The 18,243-nt window shown below is 35.6% G+C and overlaps 3 protein-coding genes across 7 annotated transcripts in view; 2 read left to right on the forward strand and 1 right to left on the reverse strand.

Annotated features, from left to right (window-relative positions):
• The first annotated feature begins 39 nt into the window (after positions 1-39).
• Positions 40-7,532, forward strand: LOC111055584 (peptide transporter 3). Of its 3 annotated transcripts, XM_039430045.1 has the most exons (6): positions 40-336; positions 1,226-1,310; positions 2,732-2,873; positions 3,364-3,450; positions 4,123-5,779; positions 7,221-7,532. In XM_039430045.1, the coding sequence occupies exons 1-6, from the start codon at positions 301-303 to the stop codon at positions 7,392-7,394; spliced, it is 2,181 nt and encodes a 726-aa protein (XP_039285979.1). In that variant the 5' UTR covers positions 40-300; the 3' UTR covers positions 7,395-7,532. The 3 variants fall into 3 exon arrangements, with proteins under 3 accessions (XP_039285979.1, XP_039285980.1, XP_039285981.1); XM_039430046.1 differs by lacking the exon at positions 3,364-3,450 and having other exon boundaries at positions 98-336; positions 7,221-7,477; XM_039430047.1 differs by lacking the exon at positions 2,732-2,873 and having other exon boundaries at positions 317-336; positions 7,221-7,477.
• Positions 2,289-15,129, reverse strand: LOC111055585 (mediator of RNA polymerase II transcription subunit 27). Of its 3 annotated transcripts, none has more exons than XM_022342809.2 (8): positions 14,969-15,129; positions 14,471-14,678; positions 13,435-13,579; positions 12,272-12,396; positions 11,758-11,851; positions 10,775-10,981; positions 9,116-9,275; positions 2,289-2,441 (listed from the first exon to the last, which is right to left on the reverse strand). In XM_022342809.2, the coding sequence occupies exons 2-7, from the start codon at positions 14,647-14,649 to the stop codon at positions 9,141-9,143; spliced, it is 885 nt and encodes a 294-aa protein (XP_022198501.1). In that variant the 5' UTR covers positions 14,650-14,678; positions 14,969-15,129; the 3' UTR covers positions 2,289-2,441; positions 9,116-9,140. The 3 variants fall into 3 exon arrangements, with proteins under 3 accessions (XP_022198501.1, XP_039285982.1, XP_039285983.1); XM_039430048.1 differs by having other exon boundaries at positions 2,289-2,576; XM_039430049.1 differs by having other exon boundaries at positions 14,471-14,680; positions 14,978-15,116.
• A 581-nt stretch (positions 15,130-15,710) lies between these two features.
• The window catches only part of LOC111061978 (laminin subunit alpha), a 125,417-nt gene continuing 122,884 nt past the window's right edge, over positions 15,711-18,243 (forward strand). Inside the window, 3 exon segments of the mRNA XM_039431341.1 lie at positions 15,711-15,979; positions 17,029-17,046; positions 17,048-17,176. Of these exon segments, the coding sequence (XP_039287275.1) occupies positions 15,743-15,979; positions 17,029-17,046; positions 17,048-17,176 (384 nt within the window). The 5' untranslated portion in view covers positions 15,711-15,742.

The following is an 18,243-nucleotide window of genomic DNA, read 5'->3' on the forward strand; positions in this document are numbered from 1 at the left end:
GATCTACGGTATAAGTTGTATAGATTAAAATGCTTTACCATATGGTATTTGAATCATATCGTGATAGTGTTTACATAATTATTATTCAAGGGTTAACGCTCTTAAAAGAAAACAAAATAATGATGTATAGAAACTAAAGTTTAAGGTTATCAATGCTAATAATTAATTTAATCAACGTTTTATCTTTTTTCCAAATTTACAGCAACAGTTCTCAATTTAATAGAAAATACCATTGTCATATAATCAATTTTTGTCAAGATTGAATGAGAATTTAGTGGCAAGTCACTATTGAAAGATGACATGGAAATAGAAATTTCAGAAGAAGATGATGTCCAGGTAAATTCCTATATCAAACTTTTATTCTATTACTATAATAAAAGTTTAGTAGATGAATTAAAAAATTGCTGAACTAAACTAATGTTCTTAACTACTCAGTATCAGTACTGGTATAAAAGCTAGAACACACGCTCAAACTTATTATCCAACCTATGAAATAAGACAAATCGTACGATATAAAATAGATCGCGATCAAAACAGGGAAGCAAATTGTATCAGTGATTAGTTAATAAGTATGAAAGTATGAAGGGTTGAAAAAAATTGTAAATTTTATGGCCGGTTTCCGAGCTCGAGATTTGGATAAGTTCTAGACTTTAAACAGCTGGAGTCAGAGAATTGGCTTTTCGAAACGGGCCGTAGTCGTGGTCATTGTCACGCTTGAATTAAATTTCAAAAAACTAGAAAATTGAACACAAAATAAAATAAAGAGAAAATACTGTCAAGTTTCAGCTATTTTTAATTATTTAGGAATGTTTAATTTTGTCAAGGAAAAACGTTTTCAATTATAGAAATAAAAATAAAAACTGTGATTACGCCCCGTTTTGGAAAGCCAATTTTCTGACTCCAGCTTTTTAAAGTCTAGAACTTAGCTAAATCCCGGGCTTGGAAACCGGCCCTTAGAGGTCAAAAAAAAATGGTAGATAAATTTAAGTTTCTAGACCGTGTGTCAAGCGCTCGGTACTTATGTCGGATTGGTTACCACCTTTATTCCAGCTCCATCAGGAAAGTCAATACAATTTTTGTTTATTGTATTTTTTTATTCGATTGTCAGCTTGAAAATTGTTTGATGGTAGTTCAAATTTCTTCTAAAACTAGCTCTATTCAACTTTAATTTATTTTTTATAATACTTTATTAACTTTTTAAACATAACTAAATCTCTACAAACAGGAAGATGAAGACTATCCAAAATTACAGCTGAAATTGATAATGTTGATGGAATTTGGAGAGAAGCTATCATTCTGTGCTATTAGATGTAAGTATTAATTTACTTCTAAACACTACACCGTAACACTTTTTGTTGGCTGCATTTAAATTCTACTTTCTACTTGTAATGATTTTTTAATTAAAAATCACAACAACCACCCTATATATTAATTTTTCCAACAGTTACCTTGAAAGGCCGCAAAGAATCACTTTTCCGCTCTAGTGCGCAAAGTATTACTTTGCATACTCTTAATACTTCGCGTATTATCTTGCAGCCATCCCAATCAGCTGTTGACATTGTTGGCGTGTATTTTGAATGCAAATTTGTTCTGTCTATATTTTTTCTGATTTTCAAATAAATAAAAATGAGAAGTCATTAAATTATACATTTTGAATATTATTAATTATTCATTATTTAAAATAATTTTTTTTCATTCATAAATTGATTGGTTGAAATTTTTTTTAGAAATTAAAATTCACTCAAAATTATTCAAATTTTAAAATTAATTAGATTAATTTAATTTTTAATTTGAATAAATGATTGATTGTTGATTTTCAATTGGATTATCAAGTTTAAAATAAATTAAAATTGTTATTAATAACAAAATTATAGACAAACATTTGATAGATTTCAGCCATCATTTTATCTATAATCAACCACTTCTCATATTCAATGGTAACTGTAGGAAAAATTTAATGTGAAATACGTGAGCAAAGTAGCTCTGCTGCACTCAAGAGTAAAAGTTTCTTTCGGTGCAGCAAACTGTCACTTTGCGCACTAGTTGCACAAATAACAGAACTATTGTAAAGCCTACTATTTGATTATTCTCTGCTTTTGAATATTGTCAAGCCTTACATAATTTACCACAAGCCTTACATAAAAGCTTTTAATCAAACCTTAACAAGTTTACTTTATTTCTTTGTAATTGTATCACTATGAATTTGTCAATTACCTATATTGGTATACGACAATAAAATGTATTTATTCAAAAATAATATAAAGGATCAATAACGTGATAAGCCCAAAAAATGTACAAAATCAATTTTATTCTAGATCTAGACATAACTTTTTACAACTTACAAACAAATGTGAAAATATCTCGTATAAATTAAAAATTTCCGTTCTCTTCGCCACTGACAGTACCTGGTAGACTGATGCATAACACAAGAGATGGAAAACCTGAAATTTACACAAAAGAAAAAAATAATTTAGAAAATATATTGAGAATTAAGGAAAATTGTTATTTGAAAATCCTGTATAACACAATCCAATATAGATTAATTTATTTGCCACGATGATAGCGAGATGGAAAACCTGAAATTTACAGAACATAAAAAAATAGTTTAGAAAAATCATATTGTGATTATTTTAAAAGGAAATTGTTGTTTGAAAATGCTATTTTTAAACTTGAAACCTACTGTTTTCCTTGATTTCGTTCCTGACAGTTTATTTTAATAATTTTTTTTCAGCCATATTGGCAATTTACTTAAGAAACTACCTGAGACTTGGAGAACGTCAAGCAACAATATTCTATCACTTTTTCATTATGTTCAGCTATATTACACCAATTTTCGGGGCCATTATTGCGGATTCGTACTGGGGACGTTTCAAGTAAGCAATTCAAGTTAAACATTGAGACTTTTCATCATTTTCTATGAAATACATTCCTTTTCTTCAAATTTTACATTGGTGATAACAAATTCCATATGAATGTTATATAATTTTGAATTTTGTTTATCTACAAAATACATTTCTCATCGTTTTTATTAGTGAATAAATTATCATGAGTAGGTTCCCTTCTACTTCCTCCACTTCTTCATCTTGTTGATGTTTTCTCCCTTCTCAACTCTCCTTATTTTCGAATATCTACTTTTTCTTTCTTGAAAAATTCTTCTAATTTTCTCCTCATTATTTGGCTAAGTAGGCAAAGGAAAGCTTTGACCTTGATTGATCCTTATATTTATTTAACTTATCATTTATTTTCATCTAGTGTTTTAGGTCTATTCAACAACAATAATTTTGATCAATTACCGTATTGGTTTTTACTCGATTGTATTTTTTCAGATATAATAACATCCTTGAGTTTTATCATCATTTTCAGAACAATATTCTATTTTGGAAGCGTTTATTCAATTGGAACAGCATTTGTTTTCTTATCAGCAATCCCACTATTGGATAACAATGCATTGTGAGTAGTGAAACTTCCAAATTTATAGGGTTAGGTTTATGTAAATACAGTAAACATTTTTTTTGCTGATGGTGATACGCACATAAACTCTAGGTTTGTGCGTGGGGGTAATAGAAGAATTGATCTGCAGTTTAAGGTGGGCTCCGAACCACCGGTAAGCGATATGCACGTAACTTACATTATTGATAAACGACATAATAAACAAAATCCATGACTTAATGTTTTTCAATATAAATTTTCAAGACACTTTAAAAGTAAGGCCCATTGCGAGTGGAAACACCTTTAGATGACAAATTTAGTTCATTCAAAACCCCATAAGAATAACTATTCAAAATTGAATTATTAAACCGGATATATTTGAAACATATTAGGATAGAAGGGATAATTTTTTGTAATTTTAGAACAAACATTTATTTATTTTAATTGAAAATGAACAAAAATCATATTGATAATTGGGAAAGGATCGACAGGTTCAGCCCAAAACATTTATTCATTTGAACAAACATTCTAGATATTGACCAGAACTAAATTATGATTTTAGATCTAAACACGATTTGTCAATTTAGCCCAACTTTATACAATTTTGTGAGCTGAAGAGCTTCAACAAAAGATAAATTATTCACACATTCAACGATTCAACTCCAATTATTTACAAACATTCCATTTTCCCAGATTGTTGCTGATACCAGGCCTCCTAATGGTAGCCATTGGCACAGGGGGCCTCAAACCATGCATCGCTATTTTCGGAGGCGACCAATTCTCCACAATCTCCCAAAAACGAAAGTTCTACAACCACTACATATCGCTGTACTTTTGGTTGGTAAACCTGGGGACACTGTTCGGCATGCTGGTGGTACCCCTGCTGAGGAACCTCCGCGCTTTCAACGAAGACTTGTGCTACATGTACAGCTTTGCACTGCCTTCACTTGTCATCACCCTATCTGTGATTCTGTTCAAAACTGGGGAGCCACTCTTCGTCAAGCCAGAACTGGATCGAGAGGTTGTGGTTTTTGGATTTTTCACATGTTTTTTCCAAGCGATCGGTGAAAAGATTCGAAACCCTTTGGAGAAATCGTCAAAGTTCCTCAAGATACCTCCCCACAGATACACCTCGAAACAAATCAAAGATATGAATGCAGTTTTAGGAATTCTAGTAATCTACATCCCGTTGCCAGTGTTCTGGTGTTTGAACGTGCAACAAGCTTCCACGTGGACTTTCCAAGCTTCCCGTACCGACAACCATCTCCTGGGTTACTACCTAGCACCAGACGAAATCCAAATTCTCAACCCCATCCTTGTCCTACTCTGTGTTCCGATCTTAGACAGCATAGTTTACCCCGTGTTTGGGAACAAACTAGAACTGCTAGCTTCCCCGCTACACCGTATGACCGCTGGTGGATTCACATCTTCAAAATCGTTCTTCCTCGCCTCTCTGTTGGAAACAAAACTGAGAAGATCCAACCCTTCCCCACCGAAACACAACATCAGTTTCGTGAATTTCATGAACCTGCTGCCATGCGCCATACAAATCCTGAACCCTTCCAACAGTGTACAGGTGCTACCACCTTACACCAACTTTCTATTCAATAAAATACCCGTAAACAACGTGACAAACTACACTGTCGACATATTATCACCGTACCAATGTGGTGACATTTCGTTCCAAAACCCACACCTTCGACTACCAATAGAAGTGCACGAAAGAAACGCGAGTTCAGTGTTTATTTTTGAAGATGAACAGCTGATTGTATCCGCCAAAACTGTTTTCGACGACTTGGAGAAATCACTGTACGGCAGATCGAGGGTGAGATTCATCATACTTGAGACCAAAGATGTGTTGGGGAAGACTGAGCTGAACGTCACCACAAAAGAGACTAAAAGTGTGTTGATATACAACTACACATCTAATCCTCAAACTCGTATATCGGTTTCCAATTTCAAGGAACTCACCCGCGGTAACTACAGCTACACGCTTCGTAAAACAAATCTAGATAACAACCAATCGTTAAGTGAGTTAGTAACTGATGATTTCAGTGTGGAAGTGGGAGGTGTATATTCGTTAGTCATCCAAAGAAACAAGACAGACATAACCTACCATAAGTTGACACTTATGACACCGCCCAATAAGGTCAGCCTAATCTGGATGTTGCCTCAGTACGGGTTTCTGTCAGTGGGCGAGGCACTTTTAGCTGAATCGGCGATAAGTTTCTCGATAGCGCAAGCTCCCAAATCGATGAAATCGGTGACATTGGCCATGTGGTATTTGTCGATAGCGCTAGGAAACCTGATTGTTATCATTATCACCGAGGTCAAGCCTTTCAGGAGTCAGGTAAGATAATTTAATAGTCAGTTAAATTTTTAACAAAGGTATTTTTTACAAATATCGCACAGATTTAGATCTATGCTGAATGAAAAAGACTAAGAAATTGTCAAAAAGAGAACTTAGAAACTAAGTATCAATAAATCCGTGTTTTTTTTGACAATTTCTTAGTCTTTTTCATTAAATATGAATTATTACCACAGTATCAACTTCTCAACTACAAAGTTAGATCTATGCCCCTACTATACGAGCGGAATAGACGCGACTGAATTTTTCGCTCGTTGACAGGATGCATTTTCTCTTATGGGGAGCACTATAACAGCGGGAAATTAATGAGCAAACAATTCCATCGCGTCTTTTCCGCTCATATAGAGTCGTACTATCGGGTAATCTGTTGGAACGGTTTTTAATTGAGGCCAGTTATGCTGAATGATACTTACTATTTCAATAATAGTTATGTCACAGGTCATTCATAATAGCATTGACAATTTGAGCTGCAGAATCTCTTTCTGGTGGTTCGGAACCCACCTTAAACCGTAGGTTTCTCATCTATCAGTATCGTCCCTTTCATAACCTGCACACAATCCTGCAACTTATACTCTCTTATACCCTGAGCAATATATATCCTATTCTATTAAGCGAGCAATTTCTGTATATTTGTATACATTTTTATATCTGGTTATTTATGTTCAACGGATCTCGAAGAAGGCTCTAACGATTTTCACGAAATTTGGAACATAGTAGGTTTATGATATAAGCATTCGATTGAACTAGGTCTCATCCTTGGGAAAACTCGCGAACGACATTAAAAGGATACATCCTTGGCTGAAACAGCTGTGGATAGTAAAAAAGTGAGTGAGCGAGTGAGTATATGAAAAATCAAAATATCGCAACCCCGAAATTCATAAGATGACATAGGCTATAGCCAGCTGTGAAATATAAACACGATCATTTTAAAGAATTATTGTGTTCTGTCATGGCTTACTTTAGATAAGCCATATACTTACTATCCCTACTAACAAATACAAATGATTTCACAATATACAATAATACAAATGATTCTACAAAATACAATTTTTCTAATGGTGTAATGAATCTATGCATATCAAATAAAGCATGGTTGGCCTGAACCACACGTTGCCATATTGAACATGTTCCGGCCTTCTAATCTATAGTAGGCTATGGTTCTGTTTATCAATAAATAAAAATAACGAGTAAAGCTCGGTGCCCCGATATTATACCCTATTCAACAAAATATTGTTTGCTAAAATCTAGTATTAGTTGCTTGAATATTATTATCCTACTAAATTAATAACACAGCTCAATTTATTAATGGAAAACTAAACGTTATTGCATTGAAATTTTTTCCATTAAAACCTGTATTAGGTGACCCATTTGTCATTTTCATCACACACACACATTTTCATCCAACAATACTTTTCGTTTACAGAAAGCCGAATTCCTATTCTACACAATCCTCGCCGTTTGCACAATGACTTTATTTATGGCAATAATCGCACGATACGATTTAGAACCAGAAAAGCCTACAGCTCCGAAAATTGCAACCTCATATTTGGCTGTTGACGGCACACCGTTGGTGTTTGGAGAATCCTTGAATGAATAGATTTCAACAAGTATTTCAATAATATTATATTACTGCATCAAGAATTCAGTATTTTGTACGAAAATAAACACTATTTCACCAAATCTTTGACGATTTTTAAAAAATAATTGACCGAACGTAGTGAGGTCTATGTTTTAACTCTGATTTTCTTTTGTCTGTATGTATGTAATGCAATTATGGCCGAACGCGTAGCTAGAATTCGATGAGATTTGGCAGGAATATTGCTTTTTTAACTGCGCGTCGATGTATACACAAGGTGTTTTAAAATTTTGCATTTTAAGGATAATATGAAAAGGGAAGGAATTTTTCCATACTCCGATATCATTATATAAATATAATCTACTAGCCGTCAGGCTCGCTTCGCTCGCCATATCCGTCTAGCCAGGAGGCTCCGCCCCCTGGACCCCTGACTGGATCGTCCAAGAATGAGATCAGCAGGCTCGCTTCGCTCGCCTGCATTTTCCATTTGAGCATTTTTATCATATGTTAGGACAATCCAGTCGGGGGTCCAGACTAAACGTCTGGCTAAACGGATATGGCGAGCGAAGCGAGCCTGACGGCTAGTAATATAATATTCCCAGGATTGAAGTAGCAGTGCCCAATCAATTTTTCCGCGATAAATGCATTCAAATCTTCAACTTGGTGCCAACCTAACAAAGTCAACTCAACTTAATGCCAAGCTGACAAAATTATTAATTTAGTTGCCAGTTAACAACTGTTTCGAAGAGGAACTCTATCCAGATTATAGTTCTATAGTAACATATGATATGAAAATTCCAATTATTATTAAGAGATTGGGAGAAAAAGAATATACATGCTAAAATACGAACTTTAAACCCTTAAAAACAACCCTTAGAGTTAAAATATTGCCAAAAGATTTCTTAGTGCGCCTCTAAAGGGCCAACTGAACATACCTACCAAATTTGAACGTTTTTGGTCCGGTAGATTTTTAGTTATGCGAGTGAGTGAGTGAGTGAGTGAGTGAGTGAGTGAGTCAGTCAGTGAGTGAGTGCCATTTCGCTTTTATATAATATAGATTCTGAAGATAGAATTAATCAGACTATAGAACTATTCATAATCAATCAGCTGACAAGTGGATTACACAGATGTCTGGAGAAGCCGTGTCTATTTCTATAGTTTCAATGAAAGACCCTCATCTTTAGAAGAGGTATGCATCTTTAAGGTCTTTCGTTTCAATATTTTGTTTTGCAGTCATGGTATTATTATGCGTGCCATCAGTATCAATATTCTCACATTTGAAAAAACTAATTTAATAGGTGATTAAAAATAATCAATACTGAATTAATACTGTATGACGTATGCTATGAATAACAATAGTCACAGAACTTGAGGTCAAAACATATTAATAGAGCGCCGAAAGTAGAGGGTATCAGAGATGGTAGTTGTAAGTGTTATCAAGTATTGCATGTATTCAAATGTGCCAGAACTTAGTGGAGCGGCGAAGATAGAGAGTCACAGAGAGTGTTAAAAAGAAATACATGCATTCAAATGTGTCAGAACGTAGTGGAGCTGCGAAGGTAGGGTGGAGATATATTTAGATACATTTTTATTATCAACACTCTCTGCTACCTTATCTGATATCAACTACCATGGCCTCTCCACCATGTTCAGACCCTCACAGAGAATTACAGGTTACAGAATACAGGGTAAAACAGAGTGTTCTTAACTATTGAATTTTGTTGAATCTTTGCAATAAATACCTCATTACTGATGATGATAATGTGTTCATGGTTTGCACTCCTCGTGGTAGGGCTGGAGGGTGCGGAGATCTCGCCAGGTGGGGGGAAGACCGCTCTGTAGATGATTGTTGCACCGCTTACACGGATCGTTGAACAGAGAGTTGTAGCTACGCAGCCATGTCTAACAACAAAATAATGAATGAATAGAAGAATGGAACAAACAAAACAAATAATTATAGAAATTCTAGAAAAAATTATAGAAACATAATTAAGAACTGAAAATTTTGTAAAGTGAACAACTACAGAACTTAACCTATTTCGGACTATGTGTAACCTTATCTAAATTGGGGAGAGGAATAGCACAAGGTTACCTTATTTTTTCTCATCATTTTTAATGATGTACTTATTTTGTATGACACAATAAAGAATGATAAATTTATTAGCAGATATGCAAAAAATACAGAAAAACATTTCAGGCACATTTCATCATAACAGGAGCTTATCGATTTGAATAACTCGATTTCAAATGAAAAAAATACATCTGAACTTCAGAAATGAAGCTCAGGCATTTTTATTCTCATCCATCGGATTGCACGCAAGTAATTCTGGACAGAAAGAACCGGTACCTACCAAAATCTTTCTCCCAAAACTGTTAGTTTTCTTACTTAGAGGGGGGAGGGAAATTAGATCACCCCTTTGAGCTGAAAAATTAAAAAAAAACAAGCTCCCTTGATGAAAGTTCTCCTAAGGAGTGGAATGCATTCCACATTTTTGTAAACCAAAAAAGTGTATTGAAATAAATATTAAGTGTATATTCTGAATATTATTACATAATATCAAACTTAACTAAGAGATGGATAGTTCAAAAGCCTCTCAATTTTGAATTATATGAGAAAATTTAAACCGAGAACAAATTCACTATTAGCCATGACCAACTTTTTTACAACTTCTGTAGTAGCTACTGACCAGCAGACTTTTTATAACTGTTATCTGCTGCCTATATATATAGCCAGATATTCACTAATCACCAATGTTTTGAGAACCAAACACTAGGAGCAAATAGTGCACTTAAAAACTATTTCTATTTTCACTTAAAAACTCTTTCTATTTGATAAGAGTCCAAGAGTAATTAAAATTCTACACAATTCATACAGAAGGCGTTTCATAGTAGAAGTTATAGTTGTAGTTTCATATTTATAGAAGTCGTTACATAGTAGTAGTTTCATAGTTACAGTTACAGTTATATTAGCCTATTTTGATCAAATCTGATTTTAAGTGCAGTACAAATTGAAGCGAGTTAGCACGTCTTGTCCTAAATACTGTTATATTTATTTGAAAGTAAACAAATGAATTAATAGAAAAGCAAATACAGTATATTAAACTGATACTCCATCCCCCACAGGCTAAGCCTCGAAATGTTTTTCTTTTGCTTCCACTACTTTGTATTGTTGATCATTGTATCAGCGACTATTGATTATTGATTATGCTTTATATTTCGTTATTTTCTTTACTTTAATTTGTTGTTGTCACACATATTTAGGTAAGTATTTTTCTGTAAGTATTGGAAATGAAATTTGATTTGTTGACGTGATTACAACCAAACGATTTAACAACTTACTTATACTTTCATTTCAGAAACTGACATTTTCACAACTACTGACGACTAAATCATCAACTGACCATGAACGATCTAACCGCCAGATCTGGCAACGTTGGCGAGTAGAAATGCAACATGGCGGCATGCGCGTTCTCGGTGAGTTTGCGGAAGACGTTGTGCCGTGACTCGGTCCACAGGTCCAGTGACTCCCCGTACCCCTTCACCACCACCCACTCGATCATCAGCCCCCTGAATGCCACAGCCGCCTGCAGGATATGGCCCAGTGACACCTGACAAACACAAAATGTGAGTAATTAAGAAATCTTTCAGATAATTTCAATGATTCAGAATGCGTAACAGCAGTAAGACAAGCCACGAACGGTACATACATTGTTGTGTCATCACAGGGAAAGGATTCGAGCAGAATTTTTTGAGGTTAGACATCTAAAGGTGCATTTTCGTTTGTGCGTAAATTTCCACAGTCGACGACGAAAAGCATTGTTGACATTCATATTGTCCAAATATCAAGTAGTGTGCTGAAACAGCTGAACAAAAAACTTTTCATTATTTGTGTTTATTATTCAAGAATCAAACATTTCTAATAATATCAACATATTGCAAATTAAAAGTATAAACTCAACCTCCCCCATAATAATAATAATAATATCGAGTGACCTGGCCGGCTCAGGTCTGGTGTCAGAGTTTTCAGGTCTCAACTGATCTATTTCAGGGCCTAACGACCTAACCTCCCCCATTAAAACATAATTGAACATAATATTTTAGATTATTTAGACAAATTGAAATCTACCCAATCTGAGATCCTCACCCTGTCGTGGTTGCCGACGTCATTTACGCACAAACGAAAACCCAGCTTTAGGGATTTATCCGATTTTTGTTTCTCCAATTTTTTGTTGTTTATTTTTATTCGCTGCTCCATTTCATTAAAATAAATGCGATCATAATTTAAACCTAGACTATCGTTAAACGTAGCTCAGATGAACGTCCATATGGCCCTAAGGGTCGCATTTAAAAACGATTCGATGAATTGTCTAAACTAAGTACATACCTGAAGAACAACATTGGTGTGGAATGGCCGAGTAAATGATAGATTCATGTCGGGAAACAGCCGATCGATTGAGTTGATCACATTGTCCACTGTCCTGCAAAATATTGCAAATTTCGCTCATCAATCTATCTATTTTATCTATGAATTATCAGTTCCTCAATTTTTATATATGTATTTTAGTCAAGTACAGTAGCTTATATTTATTTTTCGTAAACTTTTTTGTCTTTTGTTCTTTGCTAATAAATAAATTCAATTTAATTTAAATGACAATATAGGTCTGCAAAGAAAATAAAATATTTTTTCTCTACAAGAAAAAATATGATTATATTTTATTAAATTAGCCAAATATAATAAATAAGAAAGCTCACAGGAAAGGTAAGTCTGAGTTTAGGAGCCCTGTGCTATTCTCACATCCATAATTATTCAAAACAAAATTTAAAAAACTTATGAATAAATTTATCTAATTTTGAAACCTTAAGTGATGATTTATAGATAAGTTGAAAACTATACTTACTGAGGTGGTACATTGTGACTGCTAGTTTGAGTCTTTTTCCTCTTGGCTGTGCTCGAATTCGTGTTGGATCGTTTCAAACTATTCTGAGTCATAAGTGACACGGCCATGTTGCTGTATTCATGAATCTGAGAACAGAAAAATTGGATAAATGGAAGGATGGTAGCCTACATAGAAAGAAACTATTCGCCAATATTATGGATACGGTTATAGAAGCGAATAGGATGAAAAATAATTGTATAGAATTCACAGAAGCTATGTTTTCTTTTTTGTTTGTACTTGTGTTCACTTTGTTTACTGAGAAATGAAATTGATTATTATTATCTTCATCTTTGACCAGCAAAGCTGGTTTGGACACTGGTGGGTCTAGACGATGTCGCCCAAGTTGTCCTCAAAATACTCGTTCAGCAAGTAGTAAGCTCTTCCAATCGGCCAGGACATAAGTTTATTTCTGTAGCTGATGTCATCCAGGCCATTCACTGCAGTTGGCAGCCTGTTGAAAGTCTCTAGGGCCAGGTTTGCCCTTTTCTTGGTGAGTGCATCTTAGCGTCTTCTTTTGAGCTATTCAAACGCTTCACCTTGGTCGGAATGATATCATATATTTTTATATTGCTTATTTGAATACTTCTAGATTTTGTTTACATCTGAAAATGTCAATTTACCATTCAAGTACGGTAGAGGAAAAGAATAGAATTACATGGCTAGTGTCAAAATGAAGTAATATTTATTTCACAGAAGCTAGGCTATGTTTTCATTTTTTTTTGTACTTGTGTTCACTTTGTTCACTGAGAAATAAAATTTATTATTATTATCTTCATCTTTGACCAGCAAAGCTGGTTTGGTCACTGGTGAGTCTAGATAATATTTGGGTAATGTTAATTTATATTTTGCTTGTTTGAATAATGCTAGATTTTGATTAATTCTAAATCATACTACTTTTAGAATACTTCTAAATATTACTTCTAATATTTTTATCTGGGTAATATTAATATTTTGCTTATTTGAATAATTCTAGATTTTGTTTACTTTTAAACAATGCCAATTAACCATCCAAGTTGATACCAATCGCCTATATTTAAAACTGTTGTACATATGAAATGTAAAGCGCAGCTTTCATGTATGAAACATTTCATGAGTAATAACAACTGAAATATGTTACAACCAACCTTATCAGTCCATTTATAAGTGAGTACCAATTGGCTGTACAGTTGCTGCCTATCCTGAGTGCTTTCCTGGCTCAGGAAGGCTGAATTACCCAGATTAAACGGACCTGGAGGAGCTGATAAGGCCCCCACGGCCTGTTCCACATCTCTGTAACAATGAAGAAATAATTATCTATGATATAATAAAGGAACGAATTGGCTTATTCACTTACGGGATAGGAAATTCACAAATGATGCATCATCACGTCTGTACTATTAGATTGATTAACTTGAAATTTGGCATAGAGATTCTTAATTTACCAAGAATGGTTATGCGGCTATTTTAAATTATTCAATATTACAGTTTGTCATGAGTTTTTAATTATAACCTTGCAGAATAAGAGTTACCTGTTGAAAATGTTGGATAATAAATAAAATAGAGCAATGTAGTCTACAATAAAACGTTCTGAAGTGTCCAAATAAGAGCTAACGCATACAGCAGCAAACATAATCCCTCTTCAGGTTTTTGAATGATGCAACGCATACAGACGCCCGTCTTTCTTCATATGCCAGCTCACGTCTGCATCCAGACGTTTCATTTATTCATCTATCTTTCAGCTGATGTGTGCGTTTGTTTTAAGGTGTGATCTAATTGGATGCGTCTATGCGCGCAAATGAGAAACAAAATGTGGAAAGAGCAATAGAAACACTCACACTGAACGCGTGCACTTGCTGGTTGAGTTTAGTGTGAGCAGCTACAGACAAGTCACAAGGTGTTTCACCTCTTTTTAGATTTTTCTCTATGGCTCATGCATGATCTGAAGTGCACTTACTTGCACATATACGCATCTAATGTGATAATACCCTCAAGAAAAAACAAAATTTTGATGAAGAACTGCTTACTTTATGTTGCAGATTTCATCTTCAGTTTAGGTAACCTAACCTGGTATTACTCCAAAATGATTTATAACACAAATATTTTGTGGTTTGATTTGTAGCCAACATTTAGGATGATTGGTTCATGATTAAAAATAAGTTTAATATTATAAAAGAAACAAACCTTAGATGTTGAGTGGCTGAACTAAGGAGTTCTTGAATTTCAAGCAAAAATTTGGTTTCTTTGCCTTCTTCTCCATGATCTGCACACAAGCCGTTAGCCAGTGTACTGAACACTTCACCGACGCTGCAACGTAGTATTTTTATAGAGCTCATAGCCCTGTAGAGTTGATCTATGTTCATGATGAATATGTTAATCGAACACTATCAATCTGTGAACAAAAATAAAGATAAAAACCAGGTAATAGACAAGACACTATTTTAGAGCCACAAATGAAACGGCGAGTATGGAATTCCTCATAAAAGCGATAATGATAATAAATATTCTATTTTGCTGAATCACTACTTAATTTAAATAAAGCACAGAATGAGAATACAAATCAAAATAATATTTATATCCGATAATAAACAATCAATTGACAAGTACCAAACATAACCTCTTATATCGGTTCAATTGATATTATTATAATGTAAGAGAGCTATATTCCAAAGATAAAATTACCTATTTCTTTAACCGTTATTATATTATGAAATAGTAAAGTTAAAATTGCAACAATTCTAATAATACATTGTGCTTTTTTAAATAAATTAAGCTATGAAAACTGAAAACGGCTTTACGACGTCACGGTCACGGCGGCTGCTCGCTCAGCCACTGTGATCAAAATGACAGTAGTCACTGTCTGGTACCTGCTCAGCTGATGTAAAAATATAATTTTTTTCAAAAATTATCAAACAATGAACAATTTTGTTGAATAAATCAATAAATTGATATTTTAAATTACTTGAAAAATCATTCATACTTATATTATCAACTTCTTTATCTTCCATAAAATATTAATTTGGAATCTTTCTGAAAGCACGTCATATGAGTATAACATGCTTTTACAAATTACAAATTGCTCGAACAGAGAGTAGCTGTTAATGAGTTCGCGGAACTAGAGAAGAATCTTCTCCCAGTTTATCTTGTCTGGAGATGGATGGCCACGCCATTGGTTGAAATGCCAAGTTGAAATAAAGATTTTTATCTCACTGATCAACAATAATATAACGGAACTTAATCTTAACATGGTATGGTAGCTATTTAGCATAGTACCATAGCTGTAGTGCCATTCTGAAAAACTTTTCACAGGGGAATAGAAAGAAAGGGAACTTTCAGAAAGGGAGGGATTTTTTTCCGCCGCTAGGGAAATTTACAGTGGTGCATCCTTGCTGCTCTCCCGTCTCCGAAACTCCGCCCTCAACTTTTCAGTGAGCGTCCGTCCGTCTTTGCGACGAGATGGGTGCGGGTGTGCGAGTGCGAGCGTGGAAGCTTAGTGTATTAGTAGTGGTTGTGGTGGTGTTGGACTTGCAACAAGTGACGGGAGAAGTTTTAACACCGCCGTACTTCAATTTGGCCGAAGGGAGACGAATCACCGCGACCGCCACATGTGGAGAAGGCACTGAGGGTCCTGAACTGTTTTGCAAACTTGTGCCCAATGCTGAAAAAGAGGATACTTTGCTCATTCAGGGGCTGGTAAGCTAACATTTCTCATCAGAAATTCTATTTGATAGGCCTAAAATTATTTTTTTTTTGTATTTAAATTCGGAGAAAGAGAGAAATTGATGATTCATACAGGATCCTGAATGTGATTGTTTATCATATCATTCATATCCTGAGATAAATGAACGTTGAATAAGTCGAAAAGATATAGGAAAATGTATTATCTCACAAAAATTAATGAAAATCACTTATAAATTACATAATTATAATTTCTACATTTTTCAAATTTAAATAATCAAAATACTGATAGTCTCCATCGCTTCCACCTTCCCTTCCTCCTCTTCTTCATCCTTCTTCTTCTCCTCCTCCTTCTCCTCCACCTCCTACTTCTTCTTCTTCTTCTTCTTCTTCTCCTTCTCCTCCTCCTTCTCCTCCTCCTCCTCCTCCTCCTCCTCCTCCTCCTCCTCCTCCTCCTCCTCCTCCTCCTCCTCCTCCTCCTCCTCTCCTCCTCCTCCTCCTCCTCCTCCTCCTCACTCCCTTATTCATTCTCCTTCTCCTCCTCCTCCTCATTCCCTTATCCATACTCCTTCTCCTCATTCCCTCATCCATCCTCCTTCTCCTCCTCCTCCTCACTCCCTTATTCATTCTCCTTCTTCTCCTCCTCCTCATTCCCTCATCATACGATTCAGAGTATGTCCTCCTCATTCTCTCTTCACAATTATTCAGAGGATGTCCTCCTCCTTCTGCTCCTTCTTCTCCTCATTCTCTAATAACAATGATTCAGAGAATGATGCTCTATTCTCTATTGAGTTTTTTATTTTCTCTGTAATTTAAATAATTTTAGATATGCTATCACCTCCATATTTTCCATTATAATACTTCTGAGGATACATCATACTCTATAATGTTACCCAATGATTTCAAAATACCTTGTTAATTTTGTACAATTTTAGGTAGGAGTTCACGTTCATTTCCCTACATCACAGTAAATTTCATATTCAAAGAAATAATCTGAACTCCGACCGGACAAACGGCAACCCTTATTTACATTAGCTAATCAATTTGTGTGTATTTGATTTTAGGTATGTGACCACTGCGACCCCGGAACGGCCGGACAAACGACATCCTCCCGAGTTCGCCGTTGACGGCTCGTCCACCTGGTGGCAGAGTCCCCCCCTCTCCAGGGGTACCAAGTACAATGAGGTGAACCTCACCATCGATCTTGGACAGGTCAGTCATCAACTCATAGATCGCTACCTATCTATTTATTGCTACCTATGAGGGTAATTGTACTTTAACCTCCGATTTAATATCATAAGACTCAGAAAAGCGGTAAATGGCGATTTTCAAAGAGGTGAAGCTCATCCCCACCAAACTCCCTGTAATCGGTGCGGACAGGTCATCTCACTTGAGTCTACCGCCATGCTTGCTGGTTGCGTGGCGTTAATCGTTTTTTAAAAGGAATAATTAAAATGGGATTCAAATGGAAATGGAAATGGGATTATTTCGATCACCCCCATACATATCTGACTTGGCCACTATTAACTCATATCTTTTCTCCTAACTTAAGACATGGCTTTGAGGGCAGAGCCCAAAAAGTATCGAGAGTTCCAAAACAACGTCATATAGCCCTGTTGAAATTCATTTGGCGGCAGCATTTTATGAAAAGGATTTTGACAGGCTGGTCCACTGGTATGACAAATATCTCAATATTAACGGCAATTATGTTAAAGAATAATCATAAGTGTAAGTAACTATTAGTGGACCTCAAGGCAACTCCAGAAGTTGCCTTGCCTTCAAACCCACGGGATCTGCCCCATCAGGGCAGTTTCGGAGGGGCAAAAAGAAAAACCAAAGAGACAAGAGATGTGCGAAACTCCAGGCAAAAATGTGGGTCAAGAGGCTAAGTCGAGGGTGGCCGGGCGCCCTATAGGCAGTTTGGCGTCCTCTCTCTCAGCGGAAGGACCTCTAAGAAGGCTAGGAGTGGAACTCACGTAGGCCACGAGTTTGTGGTGGAGAGGCCAAAACTCACCACTGCTCAAAGAAGGGCGGCCATTCAGGCAAAACTTCTTGAGAGAGGTGAGGCTTTAGACCCTGCAGAGTTTCGGAGGGGCAGAAAGAAAAACCTAAGAGACCAGAGATGGGTGAAACTCCAGGCACAAATGGGCTCAGAGGATGAGTCGAGGGTGGCCGGGAGCCGGGCGCCCTAGAGACAGTTTGGCGTCCCCTCTCTCAGCGGAAAGACCTAAAAAAAGCGAGGGGTGGAACTCACGTAGGTCACGAGGAGTAATCAGTCT

The sequence above is a fragment of the Nilaparvata lugens genome, chromosome 6 (assembly GCF_014356525.2).
Source record: "Nilaparvata lugens isolate BPH chromosome 6, ASM1435652v1, whole genome shotgun sequence".
In the NCBI taxonomy this organism is placed as follows: domain Eukaryota; kingdom Metazoa; phylum Arthropoda; class Insecta; order Hemiptera; family Delphacidae; genus Nilaparvata; species Nilaparvata lugens.